This window comes from Apteryx rowi, unplaced genomic scaffold, assembly GCF_003343035.1.
Source record: "Apteryx rowi isolate R43461 unplaced genomic scaffold, aptRow1 scaffold_156, whole genome shotgun sequence".
Classification (NCBI taxonomy): domain Eukaryota; kingdom Metazoa; phylum Chordata; class Aves; order Apterygiformes; family Apterygidae; genus Apteryx; species Apteryx rowi.
This window is the reverse complement of record NW_020447819.1, coordinates 250,628-263,847: the sequence shown is the minus strand read 5'-3', so window position 1 is coordinate 263,847 and position 13,220 is coordinate 250,628. Positions and strand designations below refer to the sequence as shown.

The window sequence follows — 13,220 nt, the reverse complement described above, 5'->3', positions numbered from 1 at the left end:
CATTTCTCATTTCTTCTATGAATTAGAAATTTTTCCTCAGCAATGTGAAAGATTTTTGCCAACCCCTAGACTTTCAAAAAAATTAGAGAGGGCCTTTCCAGTTACACCAGTCCAGCTCAGCTACTTGTTCCACTAACTGTCCCATGTCAGAAGCTTTGCTCTGTCACTAGCTTAAGCATAAGCTAATGTCTTAACATCATAAGCATAAAACATCTGCACAAGGAGTTCTACTGTTATACCTAGACTGCATTACAGTTATTCCATAAACGTCTTGTGTTTACAAGCCCACAGACTGATTTCTAAGAATCTTTTTGCTTTCAGTAACAAGTTTTCATTCTGATCTATCGTTCTCTATAAACACACCACAAAAGTAATCTCTGTAGTCATCAGGAAGTGATCACCATGGGCAGGCTCTGTGACAAATGCTTGTGGGTAGTTTTGCCAAGGCCCATGAGTGTAAACAATTTATGGAAAAAGTATTATATCAGATTAGCCATTTGAATGAAATTAGTGGGACTTTTGCCATTGGTTTCACTGAGGACAGGATTTCACCTAAAGATAAAAGACTACAGATCACAGAACCGCTGAGGCTGGAAAGCACCTCTGGAGATCATCTAGTCCAATTCCACCTTGCTCAAAGCAGGGTAAATTAGAGCAGGTTGCTCGAGACCTGTCCAGCTGGGTATGAATATCTCCAAGGATGGAGACTCCACAGCCTCTCTGGATGACTTGTCCAGTGTTTGACCATCCTCACAGCAGAAGGTTTTATTCTTCTGTTTAAATGGAATTTCCTGTATTTCAATTTGTGCCCATTCCCTCTTGTCCTTTCACTGGATACCACTGAAGAGAGTCTGGCTCCGTCTTCTTCACATGCTCCCTTCAGATATTTATACACATGAATAAGATCCCCCTGCCCTGAGCCTTCTCGTCTCCAGGCTCAACAGTCCCAGCTCTCTCAGCCCCTCCTCATGTGTCACATGCTCCAGTCCCTTCATCATCTTCACGGCCCTTTGCTGGGCTTGCTTCAGTAAATCTCTTGTGCTGGGGAGCCCAGACCTGGACACAGTACTCCAGATGTGGTCTCACCAGGCCTGAACAGATGGGAGGGGTGACCTCCATCGACCTGCTGGCAACACTCTTTCTAATGCAGCCCAGCATGCTCTTCACTCTAGTTCACTCTAATTTAGATGCCTGTGAGCAAGAAATTAGTAGCATCTAATGTCCAACAGCAACACATTATTAAACAATAGAGAATTAGAGAGGCTGAGTTTCTCTCAATAGTGTGATTTTTCTTACAACCACCATTTAGAGACTGGCAAGCAAGTGTTCCTACTGCTAGTCAAATGGCCTTTAATGATATTATAAACTATAGTAGCATCAATATCACAATTGTTAATGGAAACATAGCTATTCAGCGGAGACAGCTGGCAGACTCAATTCCAGGCTGATTCTTTGGGAAGAAAAAAAAAAAAAGAAGATATGTGTTTCGTTAATAGCTGGAAGAATTGTGATGATTGTGTGTGATAACTTTGAGTTGTTTTATGTTTGTGGTGACCATCAGTTTTGTTTACTTGCCTAAAATATCTTGTATATTTAAATGATCATCTGCCAGCGGCATTTTGTGATTTATTTTTAATGTCATGAATTGGCTGCCATATGTAGCATTTGGGGAAGACAACATGAAAAGGAAATTGCAGAATGTAGTGCAGTTCAAACAAAGACATTGTTTCTAAGCATATGTCTCTGCTGTTCTGACATTTGAGTTGCTTATCTTTTCTTGGTGGCAAAACTCTGTTTTCAATCATCTGTTTTCTTTTTTCCATATTATTCTATTGTTTTCTTACCTTCTCTCCCTGCCTCCTTTTTTTCTTTCCTTTGGAATGCTGTTCAGTCTATGCCATGGAAATTAATCGTAAGTCTCTGTGGGGAGCTGATAATCTAATTTAGCTGAATATGTTCATTAATCTTTTTCTTCACTAGATACTGACATTTTAATTATAGGGCTCATCCAGTATTCAGGTGTGACTCTTGTTTTTCTAATGAAATAGTTCCATTTGAAGAGAAACAGAGGAAAATAGTTTGTTTTAATACAGATTGCAGATCAGAGGTTTCAGTCAGGCTTATGTGGTTGCTTTGACTTGTTTCTAGTACCTTGCCACTAAAATGATCCTTTTTTTAAATTATCCTGCATGAGTGTCATGATAAGAATAATTCCCTTTGATTACCTAGATATTGCATTAGTGTTTCTTTAGCAGTACTTTCATTGATCTGTGTGAATAATAATATGATTCACTTGACTTTTCTGTTATGCTTTCCTTATGATAAACAGGAAAAACTTAGGCATGAGGTTCAAAAAGCAAGTAAAATATGTTATTATTAATCATTGTCTAAATATCCATTTCACTCCAGACTATATAAGATTAACACGCTTTCAAATAATTTAAACTCTTTTTCAGGTGAGGTTGAGAGGATTTTTGAGAAACTAGTAAAAAAGAATGGTTTTTATCAATCCACATAGATTAAACCTGTAATAAACTCATTGCCAGATTTAGTATTTATTAAGGGATTTCAGGTGAAGAAACTGTTGTTGATACACATTTTTACCTGATACTAAATGGTTCCAAAATTTAGCATTGTATTTGAAATCAATTATGTTGGCACTGCACTTAACGCAAAACAAACTTGTTGCATTTACCCAGCTCCAAGACAACCCTGACCCAAGACAACCTATGTATTCTCAGGATTAGTTTAGGAACTAATATAGTTTTGATATCAGTTCAATCAATATTTTCAATTTTGTCTCATTCTCACCAGTCTATTTTGGTGTAATTGTATCTTTTTTCATCTTTTTGCTTAATATTTTATCTAGAATTTAGAATTATTGTGAAAACTAAGCGGAACAGAAATCTGTGTAAAAAGAAGATGAGAAATTTTAGCAAGAAAGAAAAAACCTAGGCTTATTGAAATACTTTTTTTTTTTTTCAGAAGAAAAGTATAAGCATCAACCACATCTGTATACCTAGCCATACTTGCATATCCAAGCAAGCTTTGCCGAGTACTGAACCCATAGGCTGGCAGGGAGCAGCAAGAGCAAGGCTGCTCCCACAGGGAAGGGGAGCCGAGGGCAACCCGCGCAGGCAGCACCCTCCCTGGTGGGCGCAGTCCCGCAGGGCCTGAACGCAGCAGGCAGAGCAGAGTCCATCGGACGTCCCCAGGCAAGGAAAGCTGTGGTCCCGGGTCCAGGAGCAAAAGGAGACTGGGCCCGAGACAGGAGAAGCATCCAGCCAGGAGACGAGCTGCCTGTAACATAAGTCCATCCAGGAGGCCGGGCCAGAAGCGGGGCTCAGCCTGGCCCCACTGTGACATAGCTCAGGCAGGGACAGGCACAGGCAGAGGGTGTGGAGGGAGACCCCAGGTGACCATGGTGTGGGCCATTATGGCCTATTAGTGCACTGATTTTATGCTCAATCTGGGACCACTGTGTAAATACTTTATATCTTTGGCAAGGGATGCACACAAGTTTCGTTTGAGATTTTTTTTTTAATTCCATTATTAATATCATCATATGCACGTGAAGATCTTCTCCTAGACTATTACTATGAGGAAAAGAAAATCCATATGAATTTGAGGAGAAAGTCACACTGTACAGTAAACTTGGAGCTGCTGCTTTGTTCACTATCACAGGAAATTATTTTTGCATTGTCTAGTTAGAAGCAGTATTTGGACTAGAAATTATATGTAGTTGCTACTGGAAATAAACTGACAAAATTTGTCCAGTTTGGCAAAATTTATGTATGTCATCATTAAATTAATGTGAATGGTGTTCTTAATGTGGGGCAATTTGTGAAAAGTACCTTTCCTATTTTCTTCTCAGCTCCTTGTGGTGACAATCTTTATGATGAGGATGGTAAACGTCTGCCTCCATGCATACCAGGGGCCTGGCTCACTCCTGCTATTATGGCCTGTTACCTCTTGGTAGCAAACATCCTGCTGGTAAACCTGCTGATTGCTGTCTTCAAGTACGTAAATGATCATGCACTATCTTTACTTTCTTACTGAGAGCCCATCAGCTGATTTTGTAAGGGTTTGCATTCACATTCTGAATCTAATTATTCTGTGAACATGACTGTCAAATATTTGGAATAGTTTGTACGCTGGGAAAGAATGGAAGAAAGCTTGCTACAAATTTAACAGCAATTGTAGTGATGCATACAAGAGAATCTGGCTAGCTTTGATTGCCATTTAATTGATAATGACAAGCTGCAAGGTTGTTCTGAAAACAGGAAAACTTAATACATGAAGCCTGCTACATACATGATGGAAGCCTGTGTAATTACTAACAAACATTATTCAAAGGACAGTAGTATGGATCTGCAGAATGAAAATTTGAACATCAAAAGCATGAGGCTTTTCCATTATCACTACATCCTCTGCCCCCTCACCTATTTTTTGCTTTGCTTTTAATTTAGAAAAAGAAATTAGGGCCCTGCAGGGTTCTTATAGCTCTCAGAAAAAGAGCTTATATTGCCTTGAGCCAAGAGAAAGGACAGCCACACATTGCCAAGATCCATGGCTAGGTGTATGGCTGGCCCAAGCAATGTGCACTGTGCACATTCCCAGAGTAAATTCCCCAGAGTAAAACTAAATGTGTTTTCTGCCCAGTTATCCTGCATGCTTTTCCTATCATGACTTAGCAGTAAAAAAATAGAAATATCTACTTGCCAGTAAGACTTCCCCAGCACACCACCTAAGAAAAGCACCAGGAAGCAGGTGATTGCGTTTTGTCCATAAACACGCAGTGCTGGAGGGCTTCCTGGCATAAATAACTGGCATCACAACCAGAAAAATACTTAGTTCATCTTGTGCCCAGAAATCTACAGCTCACAAAGCCTGTCTTTGATTTGATGCATGTAGCTTAAAAGGTCATGAATTTCAAAGTGTTCAAATGCTAGTCACATAACCAGGGGGAAGGAGAAGAACCTTACAATAGTAGCTATTATTGGCTGAAGAGACCAAGAATCAGCAGTTTGGGAAGTAGGTCATGCTGTTAACACCTGCCATCCCAGCTTGTTTGCAAGAGGCTGGGATCTAGTTGGGGAATTCCTGCTATTCCTAGAGACACAGAATGAAGTCAGATTGTCTTGTTATCAGTGGTAAATACTCATAGCCAAAAGAAACCAAAAAGCATGTGTACTCAGCATTCTCTGGTTTTGAGGATATGTTTTAACTGGTTTTGTAAATATAAGAGCAAGTTAGAAAAAAAGAGATGGGTAGAAAGTATAAAAGAGGAAGTGCCAATATCACCAAGGACACTTTAAAATAGTTTGAAAAACTTTATCTGAGACAGAACATCAAGATTTGCTTTCTCTTAGTTGATATTCTATAATCCAGATTACTGTTATCTCTGGATTGAATACTGTCCACTTTCTATTCCTTCATATCCACTGAATTGCAAAATAAAATCTCTTCATACCACACCTCATTTTGGTGTAGAAATGATAAACTCATGGCTTCCAAGAACAGCTTCCTTTATAAGAATGTGTACTGTGTTCTCAACTCACAAGTTTAAATGAATAAAATTTGAATTTAGGACATTTTGTGAAAGCTTGAAGTCTTCTATGTAGGTCAAGCTCATTAGCATATTAAAGGAAAACTATGTGAAGCTTCTGGGTTTAGTATACAAAATGCTTATGGATTTAATACTTTGTATAATGTCAAATCCTGGCATGTTTTAGTAGAAATGTTTACTTATATCCAAGCCCCCAAAAAATAATTATGTGATTCATAAATTGCGTAAGTTTCTTTCCACTACTGACTGCTAATGGACTTTATACAACAGAAGCAAATAGTGTAAGAGGAGAACTGTTGCAAGTGGTGCGTAAGGGATGCAGAGCACTACCTTCTGCTTTGGTACCCTTGAAAGGAGTAGTAAGATCATGAGTTCAGGTTAATTGTTAGTCCCGTTAGAGCCCACAAGTTCAGCAGCATCAACAAAGGGCTGACCTGAGAAAGTCGTGTGACCTCATGTTGTTATTTAGCTTCCTTTTTCATTGCGTACTCGCTCTGGGACAGCTGAACTTACGGGCCTAATAGAAACTGTACCTACGTTTCCTTTCAGCAATACCTTCTTTGAGGTAAAATCAATATCCAACCAGGTCTGGAAGTTCCAGCGGTACCAGCTGATCATGACCTTCCACGACAGACCTGTTCTTCCCCCGCCAATGATCATCTTCAGCCACCTCTACATAATCATCAAGCGGGTCTGTAATCGCTACAAGAAGCATGAAGGAGACCAGGATGAGCGTGACAGGGGACTGAGTATGTGAGGAATCTTCTCTAAATTGAGCTCTTTGAGCCATATTACCACAAAGCAGCTGCTTTTCCAATGTTGAGCAATGCTTTTGTTCACTTTGACAGTCCAATATTTGCAGAAGACAGTATGGGACAATATTTATATCAAACTAACAGCTATTGAGCTCCTCGGGCTCTTGAGAATATGGGATGCTGTACTGCTAATGAATGCTTTCTTTAACAGACTTTCTTAAATAGATTTCCCTACTGAAGTGGCGTCAACTGAATCCAGATTTACCAAATTGTACTGAAATCCACACAGTGGGAAAGGCAGATAGGAAATTGAGAAGGGATCACAGTTTCAAATGTCATCTGTAGTGTCAACTCTGTGATTGTGAGCAATCTATGACTAGGAGTATCACCACTTTTACTTCTACATGTTATAGACTTATCTCTCATTTCACAGGGGAACTGCAAGGATTCTTCTGCTAACATACTCCGTAATTGCTGATTATTATTTTCATTATATGCCTCATTGAAATAACCAGATGCTCACAATTACCCCTTTATTTCTACATTTCATAGGAAACTTATTTTGTAAGTAATTATATTTTTGCACGATATGCTTCTGGTTAAAAAGAAAATGTAACACTCCCTACAAATACAATGAGACAAATCCTAACAAAAGGTGAAGCATTTCCAAGAGCTTATATTTCCCTCAGATTTTTTTTCAACATGATTATAAATTTTTGAAGCTCTTATCCGAAGAATGTCTGGGAAACAATCTGCTATATTAGATTATCTGTTGCCTATAACCAACATCCTTTTAAGAACAGTATTTGAATTAAGGAACAAACAGTCAGAGATTGGCCTACGCTCTGTCCTTTAAGATCTATTACCTATACATATGGTTCTGATCAACTTGTTCTATGTGTAGCACTCTACTATCAAAATATGCAAAGAACATAGAGCAAATACAATCCTCAGCGGATGGTCATAAAATCAGAGGCATGACATTGCCCTCAGGACTGCAGTCATCTTTGGCTAAGTGCTATTTACAAAATAGTTTGTTCATTTAGTGCAGGAATAGAATCTGCAGTCCACATGTCCAAAATAATCTGCTAAATTGGTTTTAAATTGACTGACAAGTTCAGGAAAGGGAAACTCATATTTTTTTTCTGTTTTACACAGAATTATTTCTGAATGATGAAGAGCTAAAAAAAATGTATGAGTTTGAAGAGCAGTGTGTAGAAGAATACTTCCAGGAAAAAGAGGATGAGCAGCAATCATCTAATGATGAACGCATCAGAGTTACCTCTGAAAGGTACCCATTGAAAAAAAAACACTTATCTATGTTGTGACTGGAACAATATATTGGTTTTTGTGTCCTCATTAAAACCAAAGTTGAGTTCAGGTACAAAAGATTTGTGATCATCACCACCACCATCACCAGTTCAGAAGCTGATCTGAATCCTGGTTAGGTATCTGCGCAGGTGCATCTCTCACAAGAGCAAGCTTTTTGTTGTTGCTGCTGGTATGTTACTAAGGCTGCTGATTTCTGGTTTGGGTGGCTTTGCCACAAGCACATTTTTGTTCACAGTAAATTTTTTCCCTCTCAGTTATCTGAAGCTCACAGATATGCTTTTTATCTATTTGAGCAAATTACTAGTTGTTGAGCTTCCAACAGCTCATCTGACCATAATAAACATGGTGGAGCTAAATGACAGAAGACCTGAGCATTACTAACTTGTACCTATGATTTGCACTGGAGTCCAGCACCAGGAACTTCTGAATTTGAGTCTCTGCTACAGATCGTCTTGGAAGCTTTGGACAAGACATTTAGCTTTTCTGTATGAACTTCCCCATCTAAAAGACAGAGAATATTCACATTAAATCATTAAGCTATTCTGAGGAGTAAGTAATGTTTGCGTATTGCAACAGCACTTTTTTACTAGATCACTTAGCAGGACCTTTCCCAAAGGCTCTGTCCATTCTGGTGGTAGCTCTAACTCAAAGGATGGGGTCTTTTATCACTTCCTTTAAATGATGAAAAAAATCTCTCCATACTGAAAATGATACATAGTTTAAGTACTCTCTTTCTTAAATTCACCTCACAATATTTTAATGGTGAACCACTCCAAATATAGCTCTCTTCCTTTTAACATTTCTCATGAAGTAGCTCTATCAGTCATAGAATTCCTTCCAGTGCATAAACATCTTTCTGTTGAAGGGAGGCCCTGAACATCTTGCAGTGTTATATGTGAAGTCTGAGAATAGAGAAGTAAATGAAATCTTCTGTCTGTATGTGAGTCATTTCTATTGATCTATTTATCCATGGCAATTTGTCAAAATCCTAGGTATTGTGGCAGTGAATAAAGCAGGGCTGGTAAGCCTCACCGATTCACTATGGTCCATGGCCACAAAGCAGATTTGCATATTTCTCATGGCTTCTTGCTCCAGATGCTTCATCATCTTTTGTGTGTGAGAGCAAAAGAATGTTAATTTAATTTCCACAGTTGATTTACTACTGTATGATCTCTAGTCACATCCTGGTGCCTGGCTTTTACATGCATTCTTCTAGTACCATTGCTTCCATTATGATATAAATGATAAAAGAAAATGGAAAGATATTTTTTTAATTGAACTAGACATTAATTCCACTGCCTTCAGTTGTGATACGTAATTGAAAGGTATTTCAAGAGCTAAAGGAATTCCATAAACAGCCAGCATATATTCTCTCATACAGCAACAAAACCTGTTTTACAAGCTGCCTTGATGCTATTTTAAGTCATCCTGTGAATGTGTCATTAGACAGTATTCTTCATATTAATTGATGCTTCACAGTAAAAGATGACAACTGAATGTGAAGTGGTTGGCACACTTGGAGAGAAATATAATAATAGGTTTTCCCTAAGGGCTGCAACTCTTGTACACTCCTGGGCATGTAAATACAGGCAAAGTTCAAATAGCCCTCTAATATGGTGTAAGGAAAGCATAGATAAAAAAATGCACTGCTTTCAATGATATGCATAGGAAAAATTAATGATGCATAATGATACATAGGACAGAATTTTGCCTTAAGAAGAAATCAGTAGCTGGGGGCACATAACAGGTTACTGCACCATTCCACAGTTTCTGTTCAATGCTTCCTGTTTTATATCCAACAGAGTTGAAAATATGTCTATGAGGCTCGAAGAAGTGAATGAAAGAGAACATTTTATGAAAGCTTCTCTTCAGACAGTTGACCTTCGACTCTCTCAATTGGAAGAGCTATCTGGTCGGATGGTTAATGCTCTTGAGAAGCTGGCAGGTATTGACAAATCTGAGCTGACATATACACGTTCACGGGCTTCCTCTGAGTGTGATGCTGCATATCTCCTAAGACAAAGCAGTGTCAACAGCTCTGATGGCTACAGCACGTACAGATACTATGTCAGTGGAGATGAGTTAACATATGATGATAGTATCACTCCTATGTCACCAGCCATGGGATTGCATAAAAAAGCCGATTCTGTTGGTACAAAAGAAGATGGAGCAGACCCAAAGATGCTGTTTCCAGAACATCAGACCAGTCTCTATTATACCTCCAGTGCTAATGCAGTCACCATAGCAGATTACAATAAATCTACGTTAGAAATTGGACAGAATGTTTCCAGACCCCGTTCTGGTGCAGGTGGTTTGGGGCATGAAAAGCTGGGGATGTTCAAGAGTGATGAAATGGCTTCTCGAAGGATAAACGAGATGGATGTTGTTATGAACAGACAGTCAGTACCAAGATCAGAGTATCAGAACACTCAGTTAAAATTAGAACGGACCAAGTTAGAAGCAACCATCTCTTATCCATTGGACAAATCTAAAGCAATGCGCTATTTTCCTCCTGAAACTTTCAGTGCTTGTCAAACCACTATGATGAAGTCAAGGAGCTTTATATTTGCACAGGGCGGGAAGCTGGTTGGAGGAGTTAACAACTGGACCACTGAGTATAGTACCATCGTGGATCAGGTGTGCCCTTCTACAGTTGAACAGTGGGCCACGGAGTGGAAATATAAAGTTGAGCAGCAACTTTCTCAGGAGCATCCTCCAGAATACCCTGGTTTTATCTCTGAAGCAGAAAGGCAAGCAGAGCGGAAGCAGTTACAGATGGACACAGATGATGACAGTGATGTTGGTGAAGCAGGTGTTAATGCCTCTAATACCTCTACACCTGCTAGTGCCAAGGCTGAGACAGAGAACTTACTATCAGTAAAGCCAGACAGGACTTCTGGTTTCCCATCAGTACGGTCAAAGAGTTTGCACAGCCATTCTTGGAAAGCCAAGTCTGTAAAGGACAAATTAAATAGACCGGGACATGCCAGCAGTGTATCTAACTTAGTGGTAGCATGTGGCAGTGCAACAGAAGAACAGAAAGCTAGGCAAGAAAATCCATCCACCGAAACTGAATGTTAAAGTGGCTTTTGGCCCTCGTTTTATCAGCAGTTGGGAAAGCAGTGTGGCTAATTGACCAAATTATTGAATGGATTGTTAATGAATTTCTACAAAAGAATTTTGCATGCATTTGTTTCTTCTCATTTTAGACTTGTAGGTATAAGTGTTCTGTTCTTAAATAAATGCTTGCTGGATCAGGTGAAAGGGAGTTGTCCTCTCAGGGCTGGATATAAAAGCAGGCACAGTCCTCAGATATCAAGGGTACAGATCTTTCTTGGTCCCATTTTCACTTCCCTCATAAGCTCATTTACTGGCAGGCTCTTTATAAAAGCTGATGAAAGGAGGACGATATTATCATGTAATAATTTAGAAGATGTTTTTTCTTCTTTTTTATCAGGTGACTTCCAAAACTGAACAATTTTTTAACCAGCCTCAGTTTTTATCCATACATATGCAGCTGGTTTCTTCATGGCCATTGTGTTTTTCAGATCAAAACAAAATTGTTGGATGCAAAGAAAAATTATGCAGGCCCCTCTTTCATTTCTGATTTCATGCATGCTTCTTAGTCTCTTTTCTTTCAGAAATGCACAACATACCATTTTTCTTCAAATAAAATAGTTCCAAGTGGAAAAATACAGTTGTGTTTGGAGGAACCTGACCTGGAAAGCCATAGATAGACATATTCTTGACGTGCCCTTGAACTTTAATGATATAATCTTGTTTTCAGAATCATACCTATCCCCACCCCAAAGCATGCTGACAGCCTTAAACTGTTGAAAGACAGTGATCATAGTTTCAAAATAATTAGGGAGATTTTAAGTAATAATATGAATCCAAGATCTGCATTAGTGATTGTATAAGCAGAGATTACAACGGAAGCCCTATAGCAAAAGAGGCTGGCTTTGTTCAAATACCTGCAAGAGAAAAAAACAGGAAAAGAGCTTCTGATCATGTGAGATCAAGATGTAGCCAAACTGTGTTTTGAACAAATCTATTGTGACAAATTCATCTTCTCTTTGCAAATTCATTGTGATGACACATTAGGAAGAGGAGTTTCTAGGAGTCACGCTAAACAAAAAAATAAATTCTCCAGATGAAAATAGAAATTCCATATATTTTCTTGAGTCCTTTTCAAAAACAAATTTCCTAGGAAAAAAAAAATCTCTACAGAGTAAGTATTTTCTGTCCATCAAGGAAAGGAATTCAATCAGGATGGGAAATTCACATTTAGAGTTACAGTTTCCCAGTAGACTTGTCTCAACAGTAGCACTCTAAATGCTAGGTTTTGATAGTTTTCTTCATAAGAGTATGATTTTGTTTCCTTAACTCTTCCCTATTACCTTTCAGGAATTTTGCTTTCCCAAATATTCAGCATCTCTCTCTGCAGGGGAAGCATGCCATTGAACAGACAGGAAAGAAAATTAGTTAAAGCCATGTTAGTTGTTCACAGAATACTGTAACAGTCAGGATTTATTCATGTACTATTCTGAAAATAGCAGAATTTCTTTTTTTCCCACCATCAGCTCCACAGTGTGGAGGTCTCAGTATGCCCACTGATAATGCTGCTTTTACAGCATTTTGAAACAGTCGGTTTGATGGAAGACACATTTATGGCATCAGGTTTTTTTATCATTTGTATTATATTTTCATACTCTATCCATAACTATACTCGAAAGTACTGTTACCATACTGCATAATCATGGTAACTGCATGGACATTTTTGAAAGTTCAGTCTTCATTTACTATAGATCTTTGCTGGCCTGTCTTATTAGCAGGTTTGCCAGCTTTGCTGTTGTCAGAACGGTGTTGACATTTTGCTTTTCATGAGGGCTTTTTTTTAATTCAACTTTAGGGAACTTGACATTTTGTAAAAACAGAATGACATTTGTGATTGTTTCACTTCTGTGTTTACTTCTGTGTTACCATTCTATGCAACTACATAGCCATTTTGTATGCGTGGTTAAAATATGCTCCAATTTGCCAATGCCTTTTTATTGTTTGCCTGTACAGTCACCAGAAACTGATTCATCAGCAAACACAAAAGGATGCAAAGCTTTTCAGCACTTTGCTAAACAAGCAGTATGCATTGTGGGACGCAGTACGGTGCGTTGCATGCCTCTTGTTACATTGTCTTTTCAAAATGTGCGTTAAATCATGCTTTGTTTGTCCAGTGATTGTTTAGCATTTACTTTCCTGTGTTATCACATGCAGTAGGATAGCATGGTGTTCTCAAACAAAAACATTTTTACCATTGTATTTATTTACTTTCTTTGTGTAAAATATTTATAAAGGAACCACATGAAAAAAGATGTGAAATGAATTCAGTATAACCAATCTGGCACTCTAAGGTTATCAAAAACACTTCACTTATCTGTATCTTCTTGTGCATTGCATAGACTGGACATTTTCTAAGAGAAGTTTCTTTTTTAACATTTGCCAGTAATTTTTCATGAAGTTCTCTATACAGTGATGACTTTATAAGGCCTGGATGTTTACTGTGCTCT

The 13,220-nt window shown here is 38.5% G+C and overlaps 1 protein-coding gene across 11 annotated transcripts in view; it reads left to right on the top strand.

Annotated features, from left to right (window-relative positions):
• Positions 1-10,915, top strand: part of TRPM1 (transient receptor potential cation channel subfamily M member 1) — a 160,815-nt gene extending 149,900 nt beyond the window's left edge. For all 11 annotated transcript variants that reach the window (XM_026059363.1, XM_026059362.1, XM_026059361.1 and 8 more), the window contains 4 exons: positions 3,875-4,019; positions 6,119-6,318; positions 7,483-7,615; positions 9,459-10,915. In XM_026059363.1, coding sequence (XP_025915148.1) covers positions 3,875-4,019; positions 6,119-6,318; positions 7,483-7,615; positions 9,459-10,737 — 1,757 coding nt within the window. In that variant the 3' untranslated portion in view covers positions 10,738-10,915. The remainder of the gene's footprint in view (positions 1-3,874; positions 4,020-6,118; positions 6,319-7,482; positions 7,616-9,458) is intronic.
• The last annotated feature ends 2,305 nt before the right edge of the window (positions 10,916-13,220 follow it).